The sequence below is a fragment of the Dama dama genome, chromosome 21, assembly GCF_033118175.1.
Source record: "Dama dama isolate Ldn47 chromosome 21, ASM3311817v1, whole genome shotgun sequence".
Taxonomy (NCBI): domain Eukaryota; kingdom Metazoa; phylum Chordata; class Mammalia; order Artiodactyla; family Cervidae; genus Dama; species Dama dama.
The window spans coordinates 26,487,646-26,515,394 of record NC_083701.1 but is presented as its reverse complement, the minus strand read 5'-3'; the positions used below and the strand labels follow the sequence as shown (position 1 = coordinate 26,515,394).

Below are 27,749 nucleotides of genomic sequence, written 5' to 3'. Positions count from 1 at the left end.
CAGGGGTGGGGCAGCCATGGAGCCGCCTTGGCCCAGGTGGCCCGAAGGCGGTCAGGTCTCTCGGGGCTGATGAGGATCTGTGCCCCCACCAAGCATGCCGGCATTAGCCAGGTGCTCACCTGGCTGTGTTCCTATGGGTGCCGGCACCTCTTTCAAGATAAATCATCCGAAGGAAGAACAGTAGGGTGGACTAGTGGATTCACTATTAGGCTTGGTTTTGAGCATTTTTCTCAGTGGGGGCTTTATCAAGTGTGAAGACTGATGGTCTCAAGATGCCTCAGCTTCCTGTCTATAAGACGAAGAAGTGGAGGAGCTGGTCTGTAATGGCTTACAACTCTTAAGACTCTATAGTCTGATATTCTCTACTGTTAAAATCTGGCATCAGCCCTGCTTAAACTACCACCCCACCTGTCTAACAAGAAATGAGCACTCGTAAAGTGAAATGGAAGTGAACATCATTTCAGAGGGAACTATTAAGGAAGTTTTGTAGATAAACACAAAAAACAAGTCAGACATTAAAAAACCTACAATAGAAAGCCCAAATTAAATACGATATACCGGAATTAGAGATGCAAATGAAATCTTAACATAAACAATTTACTTTCCCCATTTATAAAAAGGAGAACTTTGCTCAGTCGTGTCCAACTCTTTTGCAACCCTATGAACTGTGGCCCACCAGGCTCCTCTGTCCATGGGATTCTCCAGGCAAGAATACTGGAGTGGGTTGCCATGCCCGTCTCCAGGGGATCTTCCCAACCCAGGGATCGAACCTTCATCTGAAGTCTCCTGCATTGGCAGCTGGATTCTTTACCACTGTGCCATTGAGGTATACAGAAATAATACTAATCAGGTATAAAAAAAATTATTCATGTTTGTGAATCCCTGAAGTCATGGACCCACACCAAATACACCATGGGCAGGTGATGGGAAGGGGAAGAACAGAGGTGGGGTGGGAAGGACAGAAGCGTGTCATTCACAGCAGCCGCAGGACCTGGAGAGGAACACATACGAGGACCACTGGGCAGGGACCTCTCCCAGCCCCGGAAGGTCCGCTGAGAACGTCTGAGGGGACCACTGCTGACTTCAGGGAGGTGGGGACCCCCAATTGCTCACAACACAGCTGAGTGCGGTGTGTAGCACAGATACTCCTCACCCGGGGCCAGGCCACACCAGCCAGGCAGCCCCCGGCGGGCTTCTGATCACCCGCAACGGGACAGCCTGGGAGCGACACTGTAAAATTGTCATTTATGAGAAGCGGGCCTCAGGAACGATTTAAACAGTGGCAGCCTCCAAACCTCCGTCCCTCCCCACTCTGGCTCAGCCTCCTGCCTCCCACACTGGTCTCTCCACCTTGACGCCCTCCACCCCGCACCTTCGCTCAGGTTCTCAGTGACCAACAGAACCGTTCTGGGTCCCCATTTCCTCCAGCTTTGCCACCTCTCTTCACTCCCCTTTAGGACAGAATCCTCCAGGGAGCGACAGCATTTGCTGCCTTCCCCGGGTAGGTCGAGTTCACACTCATATTCCACCTGAACAGCCAGCCTTCCTCACGGGGAACCCCCTCCCCCATGCTCCTGACCTGTCAGCAGGAGCCGACAGCCTCACCCCCAGCTTCTTCACGGACCTCACAACAGCCTCCCCACCCCTCACGAGCTCCTTCAGCACTGGTTTCCCATCAGCCTCTCCACCCATAACTCCCGAGGTGCTCTGGACCCTCACGTCTGGATCTGGGATCTCTGCCTTCTCCTTCAGCAGGGGTCACGGCTCAAAACACCACCCACCCGTGGCTGATGGCTCCCAAGGTTCCTTCGAGAGTCCAGGCCCCTCCCCTGAATTCCATACATCCCCATGCAGCTGGCAACCTGACCTGGCCACCTGCATGCCCCCGACAGGCATCGCACACTCCAGGAATTCTAAACCAAACTCCTGATTTCTTTACTGAACTCCAGCTCCACCAGCAACAGAAGCCAACATGGGGAGTCACCCCTGATCTCTGCTTAGTCTCACCCTCCACTTTCACTCCACCATGGGGGTCCTCCTGGCTCCACCTGCAACACAGACAGGACACACCCCCTGACGATCCCCCGACTCCACCCTGTCTAAGCACCAGGAGACCTGCCTGGACCACTGTTGCCACAACCTCTGTAACTGACCCGTCTCCCAGGCTTGCCATCCAGCCCAGTCTACTTCCTACATAGTCCCAGTGATCCTTTAAAGATGTAAATAGGACCAAAAACACACCTCTATTCCAAACCACTAGACCTTCTCCTCTCATTCACAGTAAAATGGCAAGTCCTCAGCATGGTCTACAAGGCCTCAAACGGACCCCTGCCACCTCCCAAACCTCATCTCCTGCAAACCCACCCCCAACCTGTTCTAACTACACTGATTCTTTGTTGTTGTTGTTTAGTCACTCAATCAAGTTAGACTCTTTTGCAACCCATGGACTGTAGCCCACCAGGCTCCTCTGTTCATGGGATTTCCCAGGCAAGAATACTGGAGTGGGTTGCCATTTCCTTTTCCAGGGGATCTTCTCAACCCAGGGATTGAACCCGCATCTCCTGCATTGGCAGGTGGGTTCTTTACCACTGAGTCATCAGAGAAGCCCATGTTGATCCCTTGCTTACTGTCAAACAACAAAGGGCAAAAGCTCTTCACCTCAGGATCTTTGCACAGGTGGCCTCTGTTCTCAGAGGACTGTGAGCCTCTGACAGACTGTCTATATACAGGTGACCCTTGACAATGTGGATCTTACTTGAGGACTTTTTTCCAACAGTGCATGTCATGGTACTACACACTCGAGGCTGGTTGAATGCACAGATACAGAACCATGGATACGGAGGATCCATGGACACAAGGAGGACAAATGGTAAGTTATACTCAGATTCTCAAGTGTGTAGAAGGTCGGTGCCCCAACCACCGAGTTGTTCAAGGGTCAACTGTATACAGAGGCATATATAAAAGAATGTGTGCCTGTCTCTCTCTCTCTCCAACACCTAAAGCAGGAACTGACACATACCACAGGCCTAGTATTTACTGATTATGAAACCTTCCCCAAATGTTAATACAGACGTCACACCTCCAGCCTCTGTCTTGATTACATACATGCTCTCTAGGAGCTCCTGGCGACTGCTGTACTGCCAAGGTGCCCACAAGGGTATCCTAGGACACTGTGGACTAATAAATGCATAAGTGAGTGAGTGCACATTCTTCTGACTGGTCCGAGGCAATGTTGAAACATTTGATGGCCTTTGAAAGCCGCACTTTCTGCCTGCTGTCTGCACAAATTTCTCCTTCATTCCTCCTCTTTCCCTGACTCAAGTACCCCCTTTCTTGCTGACCCTGAAAACAATTAAGTTGCATATCTGCTCCCATGCAAGTCTGCGCTTCTCTCTTCTCATTGCAGGGACACCACTGTTTAACTAGACTTCTTTTAAGGAGAGAATACCTTCTTTTTATATCTTCATGACCTCACGGAGTGACTGGCACGTTACAACGCTGCCTGATGAATAAGTGGAGAGTGGATGGATGGGTGGACAGATGTATGAGGTTCTCACCCTATCTTTAAATGATATCTTTAAAGAAGTCTCGACAGGCCCCAAATGCTGTCCCTCTGCTATGAATGGATCACCATCCCTCAGCTCATTTCCAACAAAAGCACTCCTGGGGAAGAGACCTAGAAAGAGTTCTCAGAATCTGGCCTCCAAAAATAACATTAGTAAGTGCTGAACTACATTGATCGTATATTTTTATCTAAGACAGCTTATCATTTTCCTCTATGTACATGTTTAAAATAAACTTTAAAATTCTAATGACTCTGAGCTGTGAAATATTTCAGTTGCTTTAGGTGGAAGGTTAAGGCATGGTTGCAAATTTTGACACACACATGCTTCTCTTTTTTGTTCTGACCACAGCCCATCTCCTGAGGGGGTGGGGGGACGATCATGTACCTTCTGCTGAAGCCCAGGAGGAGAAGCCAGGAGGCTAAAGAAGGCGCCTGAGATGGCTGGAAGGATGAAGGACCCAGGGTCTGCACCAGGCTTAAGGAGCTTCGGTCTAGTCCCCAACCACAAGGTCATGAAGCTCTAGACCAGGCTGGGTCACCATGAAGCCCGATGACCCACCTGGCCACAGACTCCAGAACTTCACTCACCATCTCACCTCCTGCCCCTCCACTGCTGAAGCAAGATGCACCCAAAAACCCTGTGCTCTCTTTGCTGACTTCTTCCACCAACCTGTGAGGCCACCACTTACCTGGTTAAGTGAGCAATGTGGGAGCCCAATTCTCCCTCCCTGACCCCACCACGCACAATGCCGCAGTTCTGCTTCCAGGACTACCTGCCACCCACCTTTTCCTGAGGCCTGGGGTGTCGGAGGTGGTGGCCACCAGACACACGTGGCCTCAGAGCACTGGAAATGCGGCAGGTTTGATCTGAAAGGGGTTCCATGTGTAAATCACACCAGAGCTCAAAGGCTTAGGAGGAAAATATGTGGATGAGCTTGTTAATATTTTTGTATTAAATATTATTTGTTGAAAGGATATTCAATTATTATATGCTGAAACTGTATTTTGGGTATCTCACTTTAAATATAGGCTTCCCTGGTGGCACTACTGGTAAAGAACACGCCTGCCAATGCAGGAGACATAAGATACACAGGTTTGACTCCTGGGTCAGGAAGGTCCCCTGAAGGAAGGCATGGCAACCCACTCCAGTATTCTTTCCTGGAGAATTCCATGGACAGAGGGGCCTGGCAGACTACAGTCCATGGGGTCGAAAAGAATCAAACACAAGTGAAGCAACTTAAACACACACGCACATTAAACACACTAAAATGAACTTAGACAAAAAATGAACTTGTTTCTTTGTTTCAATGTGATGAGGAGGCAATTTTACTCAACATTTGGGGCTCACATCCAGTTCCCCCCTGGGCACCACTGCCCAGGGAAGTCCTCAGTTTCTCTGCTGCCTCCACCCCCCAGGGCATCTGCTCTTTAGTGCCTGCTAGCCCTCCCCAGAGTCCTCAGGTGAGTGTTCTGTGACCCTCGGATCTGGCTGCCCTCCACCCAGCAGGGACAACTCAGCCCAGAAGGTACCTCCTCCCACAGGATACCCTCCAATACCATTCTCCCCATGCCCCCCATGGCCCCACAGTGCCCCTCTCTCCCAGGCTCTGCCTCGGGTACGGAACACTGCATGGGCACCTGAAGAACGAATGTGTCCTGACCTGGGAATATGGCATAGAAGTTGATGGACAGGAACCGTCACCTCACGCCACTTAGAACACAGAGGGGGATACAGAGTATTTTGGGAACAATACAGTCACGGAAGTAGTAACAATATAATAATGAGGCATTAATGGCAGTAGTAATTTACAAACAACATATCATGCAGAAGACAGTTCTAAGCACACAACGTGTACGATCTCAGTTAGTCCCCCTAACAACAGTATTTGTTAATGTTGTTAAGTCACTAAGTTGTGTCCAACGCTTTTTGACCCGCCAGCCTATTCTGTCCATAGGATTTCCCAGGCCAGAATACTGGAGTGGGTTGGCATTTCCTTCTCCAGGGGATCTTCCCAACCCAGGGAGCAAACCTGTGCCTCCTGCACTGCAAGCAGATTCTTTACTGCTGAGCCACTGGAAAGGCCCCAACAACAGCATTAAACAGATACGATTCCTACTGTACGGATGAGAAAACTGAGGCCCAGAGAAGACATGCGGTTCACCCATAGTCACACAGCTGATTCCATAGTGATGAAACCAGCACGCCAAGGCCATGCTCTTCCACGCTGCGCCTGCTGCCTTCCAAGATGAGTGACTGCAACATAGAAAAGACGTTACAGAGCAAGTGATCTCTAAACTATAGGTGAATGTTCTGAACAGAAGTCCACAGAATCAATTCACCTTGTCTGGGGAGGAGAGAAGGAGAGAAGGCAGAGGAGGACGGGGCTCTACTCCCCTGCAGCTGCAGAAGGAACTTTTCTACAGGACCTGCATGGGATCCCTGAAGACATGAGACAGGATGACCCAGAAGCCTGGCCCCTTGCATGGCCCCTGGACACAAGATCAGGGGGCCTGCAGTGCTCACTCTTTGTCTGATGAGTCAGCTTGGACCTACTGTCTTGACCGACGAGAAACCCAGTCCCCTTGGGAGGAACTCTCGAGGCCCTGCCTAAGGGCTTCTCAATATTGTACTACCTTCATCCAATGGACAGGTACACCTACCTAGATGTTAAGGAAATTTCTGATGACAAAGTTACAGAGAAGAAATGTTACAAAACCACCAGCCTATGAGTTTACCCAAGGGAACATGGCAAGTAGCCAACAGGGATCCAAAGTAACCCTAAAAGCACACCTTCCTTAAGAATCAGAATCGTTGCTTAAGGGGTTGTGGCCAAGGGGGAGTTAAATGATCAAACAGCCAAGCAGACATGACATACTTGAGCAGACTGCAAGTTCACATTCATTGTAAAGATGAAATGTGAGATTTACAAGAAATGCTTATCTTGTCAATTCAAGCAACATCAAAGGACTCCCCTCCACTCTTAGGTTCTCTTTTTTCTTTTTCCTTTTGGTGACAGCAGACGGCAGGGAAGTGGGATGAGCAATAAGCAAAGATTTCCACTGGTTACCTGGGAAGAACGGTGATTTTGTTTTTCAAGTGCACATCCTCCCACAAATATCTTCGTAAACTTCGACACAGGATACTCTTTACAGTGTGAGGATGGCACTCACCGGAAGAAGGAGAGTAGAGACTGTATGCCAGGTGATTCCAGTCTCGGCACACCTCACTGATCTGTCACTAGCTCCTCCACGGCACTCAGTCCAGCCCCGCACAGCTATCAGGCCAAGTGCAGCACTAAGATGTTCAGGTACCTTCTCTCCCGAGATTGCAAGTCTGGGAAGTTTACCGGGGCTTATCCACCTTCGACCTCAGGAGCCAACAACACAGCCTGGTACACGGTAGCTGCTAAGTATTACAACCATTTCTGGGTGCAATGCAACATCATCTTCAGAAGTCCGCTAAAATTTCACAACTTAACAGTAGGAGTTATGTAGGTGAGAATTATATAAGGCTATGAGAAGAGTTACCTTTGAGCCTGAAGCTGGTAGGACTCAGTCCTCGTCTCATGGGACACCTCACAGTAAGAGTGTGTGACACCATCAAAGGGTCCCTGCTGGCAGCTCTCTCCTCGCCTGGGATCCAGGACGAAGGCCTGGTGGTCTCTGCTCAGTGCATGTCCTGGGATCCTCGAGCCTAGAGTACTAACGATGGGTCCAGGGGCCCTGGCCTCACCTTCCTCTTCTAACCATCTGCTTTAAATGACCTTGTCAAGGCCTATGGCAGAATATTATCTACACAGGGCTTCTCAAGTGGTGCAGTGGTAAAGAATCCACCTGCCAAAGTAGGAGACACAGGTTCGATCCCTGGGTCAGGAAGATCCCCTGAAGAAGGAAATGGCAACCCACTCTAGTATACTTGCCAGGAGAATTCCATGGATGGAGGAGCCTGGAGGGCTACAGTCCATGGGATCACAAGAGAGTCAGACACAACTTTAGCGACTAAACAACAACATCTATACAATTATTACTGTTAAATTCATCCCCAAATTCCCGTATCCAACTGCCTATCCGAACTGGAGTCTAGGAGCACCTCTACACTAACATGTCCAAGCTAAACCTGAGTTTCTTGCACTAACCCGCCTCTTCAGATCCCCCAACTGCTCCAGTCAGAACCATGATGGCTCTCATTCTCTCAAACCCCATTTCCAATCCACTGGCACAAACTGTCACTTCCTACCGCCAGCCCCCTAGTCCAGGCCACCACTGCATCTTGCCTGCTCGACAGCCTCTCTGTGCAACCGAATTTGCCCTTCTACCTATTTCTCAGAGACGCCCGGAGTGAGTCTGCTGACATACACAATACCTCGTGCCACTCTCAAGCTCAAAACCCTTCGACAGCTTGCCATTTCAGTCATGGTAAAACTCAGAACTCCTCACCACAGCTCACAACACCCTGCTTGATCCACAACCACCCCAACCCCTGCTTTATTTACTCTTCTAACCAAAGTTCCTAGCCATCCCTCCCTCCACTCCAAACACACGGCTTCTTTGCCACCTTCAAGCGTTCCAAGCACACCCCTGCCCCGGGGCCTTTGCACAGGCTATCCTGGCTTCCGCCAGGCGTGTACAAGACTTGCTGCCTTTTCTTTACCAGGGTGTTCTGCTCAGTGTCACCTCCAGGGCAGGAGAGTCTTGGCAGCAAAGAGTTCCACTAACAAATATCAAAGCGGGCAGTGCTGGGGTAAACGCTTGTTTAGTGGTAACAGTCATGTTGGTGAACACTTTTTAAGGTATTTATTTGAACTTAAAAAAAAAAAAACTACAATTTTTCAAAGTTTTTTGTTTCAATATTCTCGTAGGGAACAAAACACTTTGAATACTTCTGCCTTATCAATTACGACTCTACAATTGCTCTGTTGGATGCAGTAGTCACTGGGGGAATGTGGCATTTAAATTACTTAAAGTTAGATAAAATTTAACTGTTCAGTCACACCAGCCACGGTTCAAGTGTCTGTAACCAACATGTCTACGGGCTACCATAATGGACAGTGCATAAAACACTTTCATCCGCCAGAAAATTCCACTGGGCAAAGCTGCTCTGGAGTCTTGATCCACGGCTTAACTGACTTTGTTTCTAGAGGAAATTCTGGATTTTCCCACAACCATTTTTATGTTCGCAAATGCCAGCAGCAGGTGAGAGATTTCCATCCAGGTGACAATGCCTACTAGGAACCCAACTGTCAAGACATACTGTTTACCTGATAATCCTCTTATCTGGTTTCTGAAGAATAGGGCTCTGGCTTTCCACCATTAAGATACAAATTAGTGCTTTCGACTCTTTGTTTTAAAATTGAGTTGAGACTCATGGATATAAAATTCACTATTTAAAAATGAATAATTCAGGGACTTCCCTTTCAGTCCAGTGGTTAAGAACCTGCCTGCCAACGCAGAAGACACAGGTTTGATCCCTGGTCCGGGAGGATCCCACAGGCCATGTAGCAACTAAGGCCGTGAGCCACAACTACTGAGCCTGTGCTCTGGAGCCCAGGAACTACAACTAGTGAGCCCATGAGCTGCAACCATTGAGCCTGTGTGCCTAGAGCCTGTGCTTCTCAACAAAAGAAGCCACTGCAGTGAGAAGCCCACACACTGCATTAGAGAACAGCCCCTGCTCGCCACAACTAGAGAAAGCCTGATCGCAGGAACAAAGACCCAGCCAGCCAAAAAACAAATAAATGTAAAATAAATAATTCAGCAGTATTGAAGATATTGACAATAATTTAGATTCTTGATTACCTAAACAACTTACAATCTTCTGTCAAATAATCTGCCAAACGCCTATCCATGACCTAATTAACAGACCAAAAGTCTCGAAATGTGGAGATAGCTCAGACGTGCAACCCATCACTTCAGGCATCCTTGGTCCGTGTACGCCTCTGGGAGCGTCCCCTGGGCCACAGCAACCCAGCCCCCACAGGACAGTCTGTGGTCCTGAGTGCCACCCCCTCGGGCGGAACCATCCGGGGTCAAGGGAGGAACCAGAAGCTGAAAAACAACCAGGAAAACCAAAACTATCCCCACACTTGTTATAAGACCACTTTCGTCAAAAAAAGTATTTGTGATGCCTGTCAACACCTCCTACATATAAAATATACCAAGCAAAAAGTTTCTCTCAGGATTTCATGCCACACACACACACAAAAAATCTCTGAGGAGGAAAAAAATTTCCTTCTTTCTGATGATGAGAGTGATCACCTCTCTGGCTTCCCTCTGTCCACTCACCAGGATGCCCAGCCCAGCAGCTGAGGCTGTAATTAGCATGCTTCCTTGGTCTCCATTTCAGAACCCAATTTCCTGTTTCTATTTCACACTCTCACACACACACACACATTTTGTCAAAATGTCTCAAATCCTTTTTGGAGAAATACTGACTAAGGACTATAGCCTAGATTTCTATTGATTCCATTTACCCTCTGCCACTAACCATACATTAGAAAACTTGAGAACAACAATATTAATCTTAAAAATAGAGCTAATTCACCCTAAAGTAACATCTTAAAACAACTCAAGTTTCTCTGTTTTTCTTCAGAGCCAAATGAAGGCCTAGGGTTTTTGATCAAGAAGAGGTCCACACGGGTAGACATGTCCACCCCAAGATGTGAGTACATACAGCCTGCAGGGCTGATAGTCAGGACGCAGCCAGCAGCCACAACCCTGGAGAAAGCATTTTGAAATTTCTTCTTCCAGGAACGAGGGGACTGAAATTTTACAATTTAACATCAAATTTAATATAAAATTGCAAAAAACCTTTTTCAAGGAAAAAAACACAATTTTACCAACTGTAAAGAACAGGTTTTCAACTAACAGAACAAGTACCAGCACACATTTTATACAAAGTACTTTCGACTGGAATGTCTTTGGGAAGAAAATTTAAACATCAGCTTTCTAAAAGATCACTTATACTTGAAAACAAGATGCTCTCCTCACATTACTAAGGAGACCACACCATGTTAAGTGACAATTGGCAGGTACGCAGCAAAGATTTACTCCAAGGATCACAAGGTGAACCTCATCGGCATCACCGTGTGCGTGCGTGGCTCTCTCCCACTGTATCATCTCACCATCTAGCCAGGCCCACGCAGTGAGAGGTGAGAGAACAGCAGCAGAAATTTAAAGCTGACACCAGCTATACACCCAACAAAACACTGCCCATTCTAAGTCTACAAGCTGCATCTTATTTTCCTGTGATTTAAATAATTTGTCTTGTTTGGTTATACACACTGAGCCATCCAACACGCCTGTCGCCAGCCACATATGGCTATTTAGATTTAAATTAAATAAAATTAAATTAAAATTTCCGTGCCCGAGTCTCGCTTGCCTCTTTTCAGATGCTCAGGGGCCCCACATGGCTGGTGGCTTCTCTACCGGACAGAGCAGAGAGTGACAATTCTCAGCATCAAAGCAAGTCCGCAGACAGCACTAGGCTAGACATTTGCTACCAACAGGTTACTCTGAGACATGCAAAAACATGGCAAACTTTCTTTCAAAAATAATTTGGAAAATACTACTTTCTGACAAACTTCGGTACACAGCTAAATATACTTAGAGACTTTTCCCCCCTTAAACAATGAATTAAATGAAAGAATATGACATGCCTGGATTGCAGCCACTCTACAGTAAATATTTCCACAATGTGAAGGGACGGCTTCCCAGGTGGCTCGGTGGTAAAGAATCTGCCTGTCAATTCAGGAGACGCAAGAGAAGCAGGTTTGATCCCTGGGTCAGGAAGACCCCCTGGAGTAGGAAATGGCAACTCACTTCATTATTTTGCCTGGGAAATCCTATGGACAGAGGAACCTGGCCAGCTATAGTCCATGGGGTTGCAAAAGTCGGACACAACTTAGCAACTAAACAACAAACAAATGTGAAGGGAGCACGTCATTTTACACACAGGTTGTAGAATGTGGTTCAAAAAAGTAATACATATACACACCCTGCACATGATACTGGAGAAACACATTGTATCTAGACATTAGATAATAACCAAGAGGTTTTACGTTTACTTTTTTCCTATCCCATTTTTCAACCAATACTTTTATAAAGTGTAGAAAACTGCGGTGCATAAAGCTTGAAGATGATAAGCCAAGGGCTTCTTCCTTATCTCCAAATGGGAGCTAAGATGCAGCTGTGATCTTTCCTGAAGAACAAGACTGGGGCTCCAGCCTCTTCGGGGCTCTAAAGTTTCACAGCTCAAAATAGCAAACTTCAAAAAGCGGCTGCAGTGTTAGGAGCTGCATAAAAACCGTCGACAACGCGGCAGACCTCACATACTCTAAAAGGTGCCTTCTTAGGCAAGGCTTTTAAAATCCAGCTACTAAGCCAAACTACAACAAACTATTTTGTGACTGTTTCACTGTAAAACACGAAGTCACGTTCAGAGCTTCAGGCGACTGGTACACACTCACCAAATAAACTCAACACTGTAGCTCAAGGTGGGTCAGAGCCTAAGGTGGAGACATGGCAAGATGTGGGCCAGGGTGACTGGGTGAAGAGGATCGCTTCAAGTGTGGTTAACAGTTGTAAGTTTACATTTGTATTTAACCAGGTCAGGACTTACTATATTTAGGTGTAAACAGAGTTCAGGGTTAACCACTTGGATGCCGGAGGGAACAGGAGTCAACTTCCCTCGCAACACAAAACAGGATACTGACTTCACCCCAGCAGCCTCGAGGTGCTGATCACCAAGTGATGGCTTTCACCTTGGTTACAACTGAGAAGAAATTCAACACTGAGAAAGCAGTCAGTCTTTTATCTACAGTATCCAGTTTCCGGGGCTTTCCCAGGAGGCTCAGTGGGAAAGACTCTGCCTGCCAATGCAGGAGATGAGGGCTTGATCCCTGGGTCAGGAAGATCCCCTGGAAAAGGAAATGGCCACCCACTCCAGTACTCTTGCCTGGGAAATCCCATGGACAGAAGAGCCTGGTGGGATACAGAGTCCATGGGGTCGCAAGAGTCAGGTATGACTTAGCGACTAAACGGCAACAACAATCCCATTTCCCTGAGATTCAGTTAAAAGGAAATACCATAATGTGGTAGCAATTTTTGCCCCCTCCCCTTCAAAGTATTATCAATTTGCATTTGCTTAATGGAGAATCTGATATCTTGGATGCTAAGGCACTGAAACACAATGTTCTATTTTACAAAATAAGGGAACGGTTTTCTGTGTTAAGATGAAAGAGTAGAAAAAGGGGAGAAAAATTCCGAGAGCTCATTTCAATGACTACATTTACAAAAGTTATAATAAAATAGTTAACGCTCCTTGGGGACTTAACTCCATGCTGTGTACTGTGCTAAAAAGTTTACAGCCATCATCTTCTTTAATCCTCACAATAACCTTGTGCAGTTGGTACAAATATTATTCTCAGGAAACTAATGTTTAGGGATGTGTCCAATTTTTGGCTAAATGTTTTACTAAGCAAAACACTGGAGAAGCGAGATTCAAACACAACGCCTGGGTCCTGAAGCCCATGGTCTTCAGAGCTCCTCGTCCCTGTATGCCACCCTCCCCCCTTCCCAGCCCCCACCACTACCTCCCCCCGCCCCAGTACCCTCTCCTCACCAGGGAGCCTGGTGGGGCCATGAGACCCAAGAGCAGGTGTGAAGCGTCTAAGCAATGAGGAGGTAAACTCTAGATGAAACAAGTAAGCGGATGCCTCTTCCCATTAACTTACTCTTGGAACTATATTTATGTTTAATATGAATTATTATTCTAGCATCTAACGCGGCACAGCACGGAAGGGATGACCACTCAAGTCTGCAACAAGGGAAACACAAGCTTGTCACACTTGGCTCATTTTTGCTCTATAAATGACTAGTTTCCTACTGGGTATTTTTGGTTATTTTTTCCTTCACCAATGACACCCTAGCTTAGACACCTTATTTGTAAGTTATCAGTCATTCAGTCATATCTGACTCTTTGTGATCCCATGCACTGCAACCCACCAGGCTCCTCTGTCCCTGGGATTCTCCAGGCAAGAATACTGGAGTGGGTTGCCATTTCCTTCTCCAGGGGACCTCCCCAATCCAGGGATCGAACCAGGGTCTCCCGAATTGCAGGCAGACTCTTGACTGTCTGAGCCACCAGGGAAGCCCACTATTTATAAGAAAATACTGGTTTTCAACTTGCTTGTGAAAACTAAAGCTGTCAGCTTTATGCTCAGCTCTAAGAACAAACCTTTTCCAAAATCAGAGCCTGGGATGTTTCCTTCCCTAGGCTAGGTCTCCCACCATCATTTCCAGGGCAGACAGATGCTGGGCGGAGTCAGAGACTGAGTCTAAGACACTGAGCACACAGACCACTGTGGCCTCTGACCCCAGCACGGAGGATGAGGGCGCCCTGTTAGCACCCCCAGAGTCTGAGGTAATGCGGCTAAAGTGAAACGGACCTCAGACATTTGGAGGAATCGCTGATAAAGATAAAATGCTACCAAAGTTTTCACCAGATCATCCAACTTTTTCCCTAAAGAACTCTCGCTTATCTCCTTTAATCCCTGGCGCGCCTCCACGCGTCTGGTGGCTTCTCCTTCGTGAAAATGTCCTTGCAGCATGAGGACAGCCAGAAACAGTGAGCTTAGTAAGGGGTCTAAAGCAGCGCCAGCACATCACAGCAGTGACGGTCCCGATGCCCTTGCTGCCCACGGTCACTCCCAGGTCAGCCGGAGGTTTACGGCTCAGAACTACAGAGGGCCACAGTAATGGCAAAATGCCAGGATGAAGGTAAATTCTCTGTAAGTTCCCACCGTCCATTCCTAGTCACTTCTACAGTATGACTCAAGTTTGGCCCCTTCTTCACACTGACATTTTGAGGGTTTTTTTTTTTTTTCTTTTGTTGGTGTTGTTTTTAAGATTTTTTGATGTGGACCACTTTTTAAGTGTTACAATATTACTTCTATTTTATGTCTTGTTTTTTTTTTTTTTTTGCCACGAGGCATGTGGGATATTAGCGCTCTGACCGGGGATTGAACCTGCACCCTCTGTACTGGAAGGTGAAGTCTCAACCACCGGTCTGCCAGGGAAGTCCCTTGAGGTGCTTTTTACATTAACAGTGAAAACAAATACATCATGTGCTTAGTAGCTCAGTCACGTCTGACTTTGCGACCCTGTGGACTGTAGCCCGCCAGGTTCCTCTGTCCATGGGGATTCTCCAGGCAAGAATTCTGGAGTGAGTTGCTATGCCCTCCTCCAGGGGATCTTCCCAATGCAAGGATTGAAACCAGGTCTCCCACATTGTAGGCAGATTCTTTACTGTCCGAACCACCAGGGAAGTGCACATCTGAATAATCTCACAATTTCATATAATATTTTTCTTAGTTAAAGAGAATGTTCACATTGTACAAGGCCATCTAGGAGCCTGACCTAAAAATTAAACTTTAACTTCAAGTATTCATATTTTCGATAAGAACTTTAAGTCTACATACCATCCCTTCATTAAAAAGTACATCCAGAAATATCATTGCATTAGCATCTGGGGAAAGGATGATCTGAAAAGTCACTGCCTTTTCACTAGTAGGGACGATCCCCTGGAGAAGAGCATGACAACCCACTCCAGTATTCTTGCCTGGAGAATCCCATGGACAGAGGAGACTGGCAGGCCACAGTCCATGGGGTTGCAAAGTCAGACACGACTGAATCAACTTCACACACACACACAGTCAGTCACAGGGAGATCCACCCTGTGATGCTCATAACCCTCTACGGTAAGCAAAAGGTAGGGGCTTCATAGCCTATCTCAGGGAGAGCGGGTGGGATTCTTTTTTTCTTTTCCCTGGGGGTGGGATTCTCATGCTAACACTGCCCACCTGTCCAACCAGACCATGGCCAGGAAGGCAAGCACAAGTGAACAGCATTACAAGAACTCTTAACTAGGTTTTTCCACCACCACCACTTGCACCGCCTTCAATATTCTCCAGCACTTGATACCCATGGCCAAAGCAAACAAACAGAACAAAACAGCTCTCAAGATTAATACCTCTTCCTTACAACTTAAAACAACTGATTTTGCTTCCACCTGGTTAGCATTCAAGTCTAAGAATTCTCCTGCAATCACTGGTATGGAATTGTCTAGAGTTAAACACAGGAGGTGACGGAGAACAGACCCAAAACACTATAAAGCAGATCACAAACGCCATGCTCTTCACAAATGGGCATCGACATGACGTGTTTCCTTCAAGTGACTGCCTGGGTGCTGATTTTAATTCAGTCACTGGAAGAAGAATTAAGGAGATCCCACCCAGTCTTTCCAGATCATCATTCTCATCACTCAACCCAAACCAGAGCACAGGCTAGTAGAACCACAAGCACCTCTGTGTTGACTTCCAACTTTTTAAAGTGCTGCTACAGCTTAGCATTTTGCCAACTTCCCTTTAAGTTTGCCACCAGGACCTGGACCCAGTGCCATGGCCCAGGCACTAGAAGGTCCTCTGTTGTTTTTGTTTTTTTAAAAGTGAAGAAAAGAATGAAACCTCCCTCATGGTGATGCACCATCACCTACTAAGGTTTCGCAAGGCAAAAGCACAAGTTTGCTACTGACTTCCTTCGCTGATAAAGAGCTGCAGCCAGTAACAAGGGTAGAAGAAGGGTCAGCTCCCCGTGGTTACCTAGAGATTATCTGCAGACCGACAGCTGTAACTACAGAGGACAGAGACTAATATTGAGATGTCAAGATTAAGGTAAATTCTCCAAGTCAGGACCAGCAATGCTGTTTTCCTAATTGTCCCCCTGAGCCTCTCCCAGTTCTCCTTCCGTAGCCAACTACCTCTCTGCAGTGCCAGAGGCTGCCTTTCTGAATGACTGATAAAATGAAGAAGAAAAAGCAGCAGAGAAGAGAAGGTGAAAGGAAAAAAAACAGGGTGGAGATGGAAGAGTGGTAGTGCATGTGTAACAGTGAAAATAAAGGACCAGTTTCATAAAGAAACAAGCATTAGACACAGAGGAGCAAAGAAAAGTTAAAGGGGAAGAGAGGAGAGAATAACTATGAAAAGTATCCCCAAACCACTTGAAACTAAAATCTTAAAAATGGCTGTAATTCATCTTTCTGAGAAAAATGTTATACTTTTACATTATTTCACAATAAAGTAGAAAGACAGCTTTCTCTGAAGTGCAAATAAAGGAAATTTCACCTTGATAATCTCTTTTTAGGAACTGATACTAATACTACACACAAACACACACACACACACACACCCCTGCAACAATACATGTACTGTTCATACCTTTAAGAAGGTTACTAATTTCCCAACCTTATGATGAGGGTGCTGACACTTGTACTGGAGGTTGACTGTCATTATTGGACTAAACAATTTTAAATTTATTTATATGTGCGTTAGTTTTCTTACACTCTTGACTTGTTTTCCAAGAGAACTGGAAGCAGCTGCTGTGGAAAGACTGGAGCACTGCAGAGTTCAAGACGGCAGCCACGGTCCACACGGGATACTGGTTTGCTTTATGCAGATACAAACGCAGATGGGCTCTGCCTGTATACACATCCTATATCTCAAATAGTGTGCAAAATACCCCATTAGTAATGGTTTATTCTGATTATGTGTTGGAATAATATCCTGGATATATCTGGTTAATTAAATACATAATACTAATATATCATTTCCTTTTTTTAATGTAGCGACCAGAAAATTTAAAATAACACATGTGGCTAGCATTCACCACTCCTATTGCATTTCAGCTGGACAGCACTGGTCTAGAACATAGTAAGTACACAAAGAAATGATGGCCAGGAGATTGTACCTCAATGACAAAACTCCCTATCCACTTCAGTGAAGGCCTTGGCCTTCTCCCTGCCTCCTGCCACACCACCAACCTTGTCCTTAACACAGTGCGTGGCACCTAACAAGCACTCCATAAATGTTTCTTTGATGGAGCTGAATGAAGGCAACGAAGGTACAACGTAAAAAAGCAGTATCTAAAAGTGACTTCTTAAAAGTTAAGAAAATTCACTGGCTGCTTGGGACAGTTAGCGGATGGATCATATGCAGGCTGATCCATAAAGTCAATTTAAAAACGAACTTCTTGTTATCTATGATGGTTTTGAGAGTCTCAGAAAACAATACCCTTGTAGAAAATAAAAGCCTCTCAGAGGCAAGACTACCTACCATTTAGCATTCGGCTCATTTCATGCTTTCAGAGTGTGGGCTAAAGAGAGACAGATGGGGTAGAATGTTTTCTTTGCTCTAAGTCTACACTTGGCATTTTCCATTTTAACCCCCTGAATAGCTGGCCTCTGGAATAAACCAGCTGTGCTCAGGGGAAATGCAGGCGGTGCTCACTAAGCAGTAAAATATCCGGACGGGGTGGTCAGAAGAGACATCTTCAGGCTTCATGAAAGACAGGGGGTTACCGGGATCCAACCAGGAGGGGGATGGACTGCCCTAACCCCAGGTGTCCTGAAGACCAGCGCCTGGGGAAGGGGGTGGGCTCAGCAGGCCAGCTGCTCCAGCAGGCCTGGCCCTGTGTGCCTGTCTCTCAGTGTGGGCACCTTGACCACAGCCCCCAGGCACCACTCAGGTCAAATACGCGTTTCCTTCGGGGCTGATCTGTTTCCTCATCTCCACCAGACATCATCAGGGGTGTCAAAGTGTAAGTCTGTCTGGAGTGGTATTCACAGAGACACGTCCACTCTCAATGAAAAAGGTCCTTTTCTCTACTCCTGACCACAATTTTCATAAACGAGGCAAAAGATGCAGGCCCACTTTTTCCATGAAATGTATTTAGTAGTTGCCAATTACTCTGCTTGTGTCTGCAATTCTGTTATGTACCGGGTGAACTGAGAGGATTTCTCTATTTGACATTTACCAGGAAGAGGGTTTCCCAGAAAAGCTATTTTTTTTTTTAAGCTATTCATAACACATCACGGAAGACAGAAGGGGAAAAGCTGCACCACTGATTCTTTTGGATCCTTTTTAATCTCCCATGGGAAAATTAGGACACAGGCATTATTATCCATCACCTCAATCTAAGTGGTCCTTTAAAGATGCATTCTGCTTCTGTCCTCCTTCACCAGGACTGTATTTCAGGACCAAATTAATGAGAGAAGCACAAATGCATCCAAAACATATGTGTTCTAAGGACACAGTGGGCCTTCCTAGGTGGCACAGTGGTAAAGAACCCACCTGCCGATGCAGGAGACAGACGCAGGTTCAATCCCTGGGTCAGGAAGATCCCCGGAGGAAGAAATGGCAACCCACTCTAGTACTCCCGCCTGGAGAATCTCAAGGACAGAGGAGCCTGGTGGGGACACAGACTCAGACATGACTGACCGTGCACACACACAAGTGTTGCATATCCTAAAAACCTCACCAGGACTTGCCCACCTCAGGGTATATTCAATGAATCTACACCTTTGTAGATTTGAGCGGGATGAGTTATTCAGAAACTCAGAAGTACACCGGTGACTTGTAGGACAACCCACAAGCTCTTCAAGAGGAAAATGACAACCGGAGCTTTCCCTCTGGGTAGTTCTCACCGGCGTCCACCCGGCCCCATTCTCCACTCTCTCCCTCTTCCCAAGGGTGGTGCTGGGTCCCTCTGTACCCTCCCAGTGCACCCGTGGACACGGAGCCTGGTCTGAGGGTCATGCGGGGGAGAGGGGAGTCCCCCTGGCCCTGGTCCCACAGTCCAGCAACACTGAGGGACACGCAGGGCCCTGGGCTCACTCTCTCTCTCTCTGCCCTCATGTCTCCTAGCCTTCCAACTCTCTCCTCGCCTACCTTTTCCTACCCTCCACTCAACTCAGTTGGTATTTCACAGCTCAGCAGACACATCACCTGCCCAGAACACCCTCCCAGGCCCCCACCTCGCCTCCTAAGACTGGGTGATGAGTTGCCCCCCAGCACACAAGCTCACCCCCACAGTGTGCCTTCCAGAGGCGGCCCGCACCCCCTCCGCCCGACAAGCCCTCCTCCTCTCCCCCAGGGAGCAGCATGGGTAGCCTGAGAGTCTGCGAACTGCTCCCACGAACCAAGGAAAGGGAGTCCAACAGCTCTGACCACACGCGACCCTGGGATGAATGCTTGGGGTCATTCCCCGAACTCCGCAGCAAGCAATTCTAAATGCCTGCCCAACGACAATGGGTCACTTCTGAGTCCCCACCGCGTGTCTGACACCAGGTTAGATTCTAACGGACATTCCCACTCCTCCCCCTGTGCCTCTAACCAAGAGGGTGGGTCACCCCTCATTCTGGAGAGAAAGCAAGGGGCTCTGTCTCTCCGCTTAGGTGGAATCGCCTGCTCCGGGGGTGTGGGGTCAGGAATCAGTTGGTAGTTTTCCTACCAAGAAACTGTGGACTCCAAGGTCTACACTGCCGCCTCCACACGGCTGGCTGTCGAGCAGGGCTCAGGCAGTTCAGGGCATTTTTTTGTAGGCGACACTGAGATGTCACCAAGCCTCTCACACGCGTTCTCTCCGAACGCACGTGGACTTGGCCAGACAGTGGCTCATGACCTGCCTGCAGACTGCAGGAGGAAGCAGCTGTCAGGACGTGACATCTCAGAAAAGGTAAACAGTGCCACTGAGGTTTTGTTCTCTTGGAACACAGCTGCTCGGCAGCTGAAGATGTGATGAACGTTAACACATAATGGTTTAATATTTTTTACTCATTTTGCAAACAAGTAACAAATATTTCAAACTGTCCTTGTTTTAAATTTCTAAGACAACAAATATTAACAGATAAAACTCACATAAAGAATCTTGAGAGTCAATTATATATGGCTGAGTCCCTTCACTGTTCACCTCAAACTATCACAACATTGTTAATTGGCTATATCCCAATATAAAATGTTCTTGGTGTTAAAAACAATAAAAACAGAAAGAATCCTAAGAGTCACCAACAATTTTAAGGAGCATAAAAGGGACTGAGATGCAGAGAAAGACAAATACTGTATGATTTCACTTACATGTGGAATCTAAAAAAGCTAAACCAATGAACAAACAACAAAACAGGAACAGTCACAGACACAGAGAATGCACAGGTGACTGCTGGAATGAAGTGGGTGGAGGGGAAGAGAAATAGGTGAGGGTGACTGAGAGGGACAAACTCCCAGTTACAAAACAAATGAGCCACAGCCGTGAAAGGTACAGTGTGGCGAACACAGCCCACGATTACCTAACCTCTTTGCATGGTGACATACTGTGGTGACCAGTTTGAAATGCACAGATATTTCAAAGCACCGTGTCGTGTAACAGAAACTAACACTACAGTGCTGTAGGTCAATTACACCTGAAATACAAACAAAAAATTCATAGAAATAGAGATGAGACTTGTGGTTACCAGAGGCAGGGGCTAGAGGAGAAGGAATCGGAGGAAGGTGGTAAACAGTACAAGCTTCCAGTTATAAGATAAATAAGTACCAGGGGTACAGTGTACGACATAATAAACACTGCTGTATATTATATGTAAAAGCTGATATGAGGGGAGAGCCGAAGAGGCCTCATCACAAGAAAAAAAAAATTTTTTTTTGCTTCTTTAATTTTGGACTTAGATGATGGGTGCTCACGAAACTTGTTCTATCACTTCATAACGTATGTAAATCAAATCATTATACCATACTCCTTGTACACTTTATAAAGGGCTGTAGGTCAACTATATCTCAATAAAACTGGAAGAAAAAAGTTAAAATATAAATGAACTATTTAATGACTGATAGGAAGAAAGGAAGGAGGGAGGGAGGGTGGGTGGTCTGAGATACAGAGGGAAACTACTGTCCTAATCAACTGTTGAAAAGAAATAGAAGCTAGGTTTTCTCTTTCCCTCTAAGCTGTGTCATCAAATCATCAAGCTAGTCTGGAGCTAACATTAAAGACTGTGTCCACACAATGAATACATGGCCCCATGAACTCTGGCGTCTGTTCTAATATTCTCCTTTGCTGACTCTTCATTATAAAGTTAGACTTATCTTCAAAGATACTTAAACATGTGATAGAATTTTAAAAATATCTGTTCACTACCCATGAAACATCTAAAAAACATAAACTTCTATTCAAACGTTAAAAAAAAAAAAACTCAAGATAAAAAAGTCAATAATCCTATCTGAATGTGCTAATTCAGCAAATTACATCAATATTTCAACTTAATTTGGTAATTTCCCTGCTACACAGCATAGTTTTGAACCACCACTGTGTCATATACGAAGTGTAAAATAATTTTAGTAGTTTTAAAGCAAAACATAACCAGATAGACGATTTGCTTGAGTGGCATGTGAGTCAGTCCTAGGGAGAGAGAGGTGTTGGGGTTACTCAACTATCCACTCCATTAAACTCACCACACCCAGAAACATGGGCTAAAAGGGGGGTGATATTTGCACAAGTCAAATTTAATGTTTCATAACTAAGGCCATATTTCATAAACATGTAGCCTGTTCCTTAAAAATAAAAGTGACTTTATACTGTATTCAGTACATGTGAAATGACATGAATTACAAAGTAAGGTTCTCACTGCAGCAGATCAGAAAGTAGAATCTAGAAGAGAATTGACATTTACGGGTTTCCCTGGTAGCTCAGACAGTAAAGAATCTGCCTGCAATGCAGCAGACCTGGGTTCAATCCCTGGGTTGGGAAGATCCCCTGGAGGAGGGCATGGCCGCTCACTCCAGTGTTCTTGCCTGGAGAATCCCATGGACAGGGGAACCTGGAGGGCTACAGTCCATGGGGTCACAAAGAGTCGGACAAAACTGAGCAACCGCAGGCTAGAGATCACACTCTCACAATATGAGTATATTACCCTACTTGACCTCAACACCCTTTGAGATGGGCACTTTTTCCTATCTTACTGATGATGAATCTGAGGTTCGGAGAGGGTAAGAAATTATCTCAGGTCACCAAGCAAATAAGGAGGAGAGCTGTAATTCAAACACCCTTCTGATTTCAAAGCCTACGGTCATCTCGAGACTTTACGCCTCTCTAGTACAATTTTCAGAACCGAGTGCTTCAAAAGCTGAAGAGGTTCTGCAAAGTTGAGGAGAAAGGGAAAAAAGCAAATATCATGCAAAAAAATGTTTAAAAAAGCAACTAAGATAATAAAAATACCTCAAATCTATTTGTTTAATATACCTCATAAACAGTTCCAGGTTAGTCTATGATGGTGTGCTCAAGAGGATGGAGCTGGTGATAAAGGGAAATGCACTTGGTGGCCACCAGTATCTGCCAGGGCACAGACCCCAGGCACTAGGGGACTCAGAGCCCACACACTCATCTATGTCCTCTAAACCTCTGTTAAGACATCTGAGCTCTTAAAACGAGGGAAAGCTGGAGGAGGCCAGCAGTTTCCACCCAGGGATGGGATTACAGTCTCCCCCACACTGTGCTTGTCCTCCAGGGAGGAGAGAAGATGCCGGGACCAGGAGGTGTCTAAGGACCACTGCTCTGAGAAGATTCCATGTTCAGTAAGAAACTCTGGGGGAACAAGAAGGGAATACTTCCTGGAAACTAAGTCAAGCTCCTTTCGGCCCGAGGAGCCACCCAGGCGGGCCAAGGCCCCAGCAGCTGGCAGACAGCCCTCCTGCCCTCCCTCCCTGCCGTCCACAGTCTCGGGAGCCCGTTCCCATCACTGCAGGTGAGGCTCCAGGACAGGAGGCGGCTCTCTCTGGGGGAGCACAGGCCAGGTGGCTGAGGCCCTTGTGACCCCCAACTCAGGACCCCTCCTGAGAATTCCCAAGTGTGTCAGGCCTGTGAGCACAGCTTCCCCAAACCCCCACTGTGTCCTGAGGTCCCCCAGAGACTTCCTGACCTTCACTTCCCTAGTCCCACCAAGGCAGAAATTCTGAGTCTCTGATCTAAATGCCTCTCCACCCGCGATGCCCCCTAAAAGGCTCTGCTTCCAGACCCCACCCTTTTACTTGCATGTAGCTTCATTCTCTCCCATTCCTATTCCCCAATCCTTGGTCCCTGGTCACACTGTCCTCACAAGACCTGGGCTCCAGCCTCACAGCTCATCTCCAGGTTCCCCCACCAGCCCAGGCACTGTCATATCCATTATCACTGGTGAAGTCCAAATTCTTTACAGCAGAATATAGACCTCTATGCCCAGGCCCTGCCTGCAGGGAACTCAACAACCCATGCCCCCTCTGATGTACTTGCAATGCGTCCTCAGTTCACACCCCTGGCTAAGTCCCGACCAGGTTCCAAGCGCCCTCATCAACAGGCACCGCCTCTCTCTGGACACCTGTCGCATAATCATGCATGGTCTTTCCCTCTGGTTTATACTTTCACGTATCGGTCATGTTTTCCCAAATTGATTACAAGTTCGTTAGGAATGAGCACTGTGCCTTACAGCTCTAAAATCACACTGTGCCATCCACGCTCAGGGCTGCAATCACAGTGGAAGATCAATATGTATTTCTGAACAGCACTCCAAATACTCTCTATGTACAGACATTAATTTATTTTTCCTAGACCTAGGGCACAAACACCAACACTTATAATGGAAAGATGTCTTTGGCAATACTAGAGCTTAAAACCTAAATCTGTCTGCTTATAAATTCTGTAAGATGAAATCCGAGCCGACAAAAAGGAAGACCTCTGCTTTCAGTGCTAGGTATCCAAATCTGTTATGAGACTGAACCCTTTCTGTGGATTGTCGTTTACTATGATTTTCTGCAGGGTGTAAGTTAAGTTCAAACTAACATTCAACAGCTGGTTCAGAAGACCACATGTTGTAGGGAAAATAACAACAAAATAAAATTTAATATTTATTAAAATACGATTTATAATTTTTAATTAAATCATCACCAACTCAATGGACATGAGTTTGGGTAAACTCAGGGAGTTGGTGATGGACAGGGAGGCCTAGTGTGCTGCAGTCCATGGGATCGCAAAGAGTTGGACAGGACTGAGCAACTGAACTGAACTGAAAATATGATTGATAAAAATTATTTAAAAATAATGATTTCCTAAAAGAGGTGGGAGGCACTACCACAAACACATGAAACGGTGCTGGAAACCAAGGCTCAGTGTATTTTTAAATCGGAGAGAGGGGTAGAGAGAACAGCATAGAAGAATAAAGAGAAGGGAAAAACACTTGGGTCCAATATCCACCTCCCCACTGGCAATGAGAACAGAGCTCCTTGCATGCAGGACCTGGGTTTGGCTTTTCTATGCACTCTTAGCTCCAGCACAAGTCCTGGGACAGGAGGATTCAAGATTTATTCATTTATTTTTTTGAAAAAGTGGATAAATGCACAAGCCACTAAGTGAGAGAGTAAGTTAAGGAACTAATAGAAGGATGGTGACTGCAGCCATAAAATCAGAAAACGATTACTTCTTGGCAGGAAAGAGATAACAAACCTAGACAGTTTGAAAAGCAGACACGTTACTCTGCCAACAAAGGTCCGCACAGTCAAGGCTATGCTGTTCCCAGTGGTCACATAAGGTTGTGAAAGCTGGACCAGTAAAGAAGGCAGAATGCCGAAAAATTGATGCCTTCAAACTGTGGTGTAGGAGAAGACTCCTGAAAGTCCCTTGGACCCTAAGAAGATCAAACCAGTCAATCTTAAGGGAAATCAACCCTAAATGTTCACTGGAAGGACTGATGTTGAAGCTGATGTTCCAATATTTTGGTCATCTGATGCGAACAGACAACTCATCGGAAAAGTCCCTGATGTTGGTAAAGATTGAGGGCAGAAGGTGAAGAGTGTGTCAGAGAATGAGGTGACTGGATGGCATCACTAATGCAATGAACATGAACATGGGCAAACTTCAGGAGATGGTGAAGGACAGGAAAGCCTGGCGTGCGGCAGTCCATGGGGTCACAAAGGTCGGATACGACTGAACAAGAAATAGAGGGAAAAAAGAGAGATTCTGGAGCAGCTTACAAGACGACAAAGGACCTGGAAGTGAAGCAGCGTTCCCCAAAGTTACAGGGAACTTCAGGAGAGCCGGGCCCCGCCCCCTTACCTGAGGCACAGGCACTTTCTGCGGGGTGCTCTGGGGCGAGGGGTGGAGCTGCGCCCAAGGCTGGTGGTGCGGGTGCGGGGGTGAAGACTGGTGGTGCAGGCCCGGGTGGGGCTGCAGCGGAGGGCAGCTGGGCAGCTGCTGGAAGGCCGGCTGCGGCCCGGGGTGCTGCTGGCCAGGGAGCAGGCGGTCCTGGACGGCCTGTGGGTCGGCGAGGCCCACACCCGGGCAGCCGTTGGGCCTCAGGTGCGGGGCCGGGGACATGCCCAGGAACGGGCGCGCCGGCGGCAGGCTCCGTGGGCCCAGGCTCCTCGGTCCGAGCCCCAGGGCGCTGCCGGGCGGCTGGTGAGCGGGCTGCGGGTGCGGCATGCTCGGGTAGCCGCCCACGTCCATGGGGGCGCTGCCGGGCCGCACCTGCGGGGGCGGCGTGCCCGCCGCGCTGCTGCTCATCGCTTTCAGGGGTGACATGGGAGGCGGGGAGGCGTACGATCCCTGAGGCTGCGAAGGGTGCATAGTTTGCGCATTCATTTGGTTCAGTGAGCCGCTGGGGTGGACGGGCTGCTGGTGCAGGAGTCCTGGGGCGCTGCCGGGCGGGAATCCCACCGCGCTGGGGTACCTCGGGACGGACTGGTTCAGGGGAGCGCTATTGGTAAGGCCTAGGTTCTGGTTCATCCCTGTACTGTTAACTAATCCCTGATTTAGGTTGCTGTAAGGATAGCGGGAGTACTGCCCTGAGTTGTTTATAGTGGGTGAGGGGACTGTCTGGCTCCGAGAACTAAAGGTGAGGGTCTGCGGCCTCACGGCCCCTTGCGGAGCGGGGTTGGGGGAGAACCGGGGGCTGTGGGCCACCGAGTCCCCATGGAGAGCGGTGGGGGGGTGGTGGTGGAAGGGCTGCACCGCGTGGCGCAGGCTCGGGGCCACCCCGGGGCTCTGCGGGGGGCCGTGCGACAGGTGGCCCGGGCCGGGGCCAGCGATGAAAGGGTTTCCCTGACTCAGGCCCTCCTGGCCCGGGGGAAACTGGCCCATCCTCGGCTGCGGCTGGCCGTGCTGCGGCATGGAGAAGTCCCCCCGCGCCAGGTAACCTCCTAGCTGCTGCAGGTGCGGGGGGTGGCCCTGCCCGGGGGGCCCCGAAGGGGCCGGCTGGGTCTGCGGAGGCGGCGGCGGCGGCGGCTGGTAGGGGGCTCGGATCTGCTCGGGCAGCTGCACGGCCCGGGGGCCCCACATGGAGCTGCCATCCACAAAGGACTGGCCCCCGTGCCTCTCGTTCTGCAGGCCCGGGTAGACGCCCATCTGGCCCCCGCCGCCGCCGCCCCCGCCGCCCCCGTGGGGGACCTGGGGGACGGGAGGGGTGTGGTACTGCGAGTGAGGAGAAGCCAGTCCGTTCCCGGGGGCATTGCTCAGCATTCTGTTGGGCTGGTCCATCAGGTGCATCTTCTGCGGCTCGTACTGGTTATAGTGATCGAAGTGGGTCAGCTTGCTTTGATTCTGGTTGGTGGAGGGATGGTGGAGGGAAGGCTGCAGGGAGGCGAAGCCTTGGTCTATAGGCATCTGCTGACCCATGGGGTTCACGGGGTTTTCAGGGTAACCACATTCGCCCAGGCCTTCGAGGCCCTCATTGAAAATATTCCCGTCCTCGCCAAAAAGACTCATCATTCCTGGATCCGCCATCTTCTCCCAGCACACGGCTGGCTCCTCCAGACCAGAGCGCGGGAGCTCGTCTGTGCTTCACTTCACTGAGGGCTTGTCCTCAGAGCCTATAATCCTGACTAATCTTCTTCATGTCACTCCATATTTCTTTAATTCTCTTGGACCCTGCAGTGTCAGGCAAAGTCTGGATCGAGGTCCTGGAAGGGATCGGGAGGTAGTGGAGAGGAAGGAAGAAAACAAAGAATTAGGGACAAATGATAATAATAAAAAAAAAAAACCTGCCAGCATTTTACGCGTTTGAATTTGTTCTCAACCAACAATACTAATCTAGCCCCCTCGCTGAGCCGTATTTTATAAATCTAGTTCACTTTAAGAGAAACTCATCAGCTTCTACCAGAAGCATTGTTATGATCGGTTACTTAGAAAGCAAGCAAACACTAACCTTAACCTTAAATTAATCCATTCACTACACTTCCTCGCGTTCCATTCTTGGATGGAACAGAACAAAAGAACACAACATGAAGCAGCAGCAGCTGCCACAGCAGGCCAGCAGATGCATGACTATCGCCAAGCAGCCCATCTG

The 27,749-nt window shown here is 47.8% G+C and overlaps 1 protein-coding gene across 3 annotated transcripts in view; it reads right to left on the bottom strand.

Moving 5' to 3' along the window:
• CHD7 (chromodomain helicase DNA binding protein 7) overlaps window positions 1-27,749 on the bottom strand; it is a 187,061-nt gene that overhangs the window by 97,734 nt on the left and 61,578 nt on the right. For all 3 annotated transcript variants that reach the window (XM_061123365.1, XM_061123367.1, XM_061123368.1), the window contains exon 2: window positions 25,523-27,363. In XM_061123365.1, the coding sequence (XP_060979348.1) occupies window positions 25,523-27,187 (1,665 nt within the window). In that variant the 5' untranslated portion in view covers window positions 27,188-27,363. The remainder of the gene's footprint in view (window positions 1-25,522; window positions 27,364-27,749) is intronic.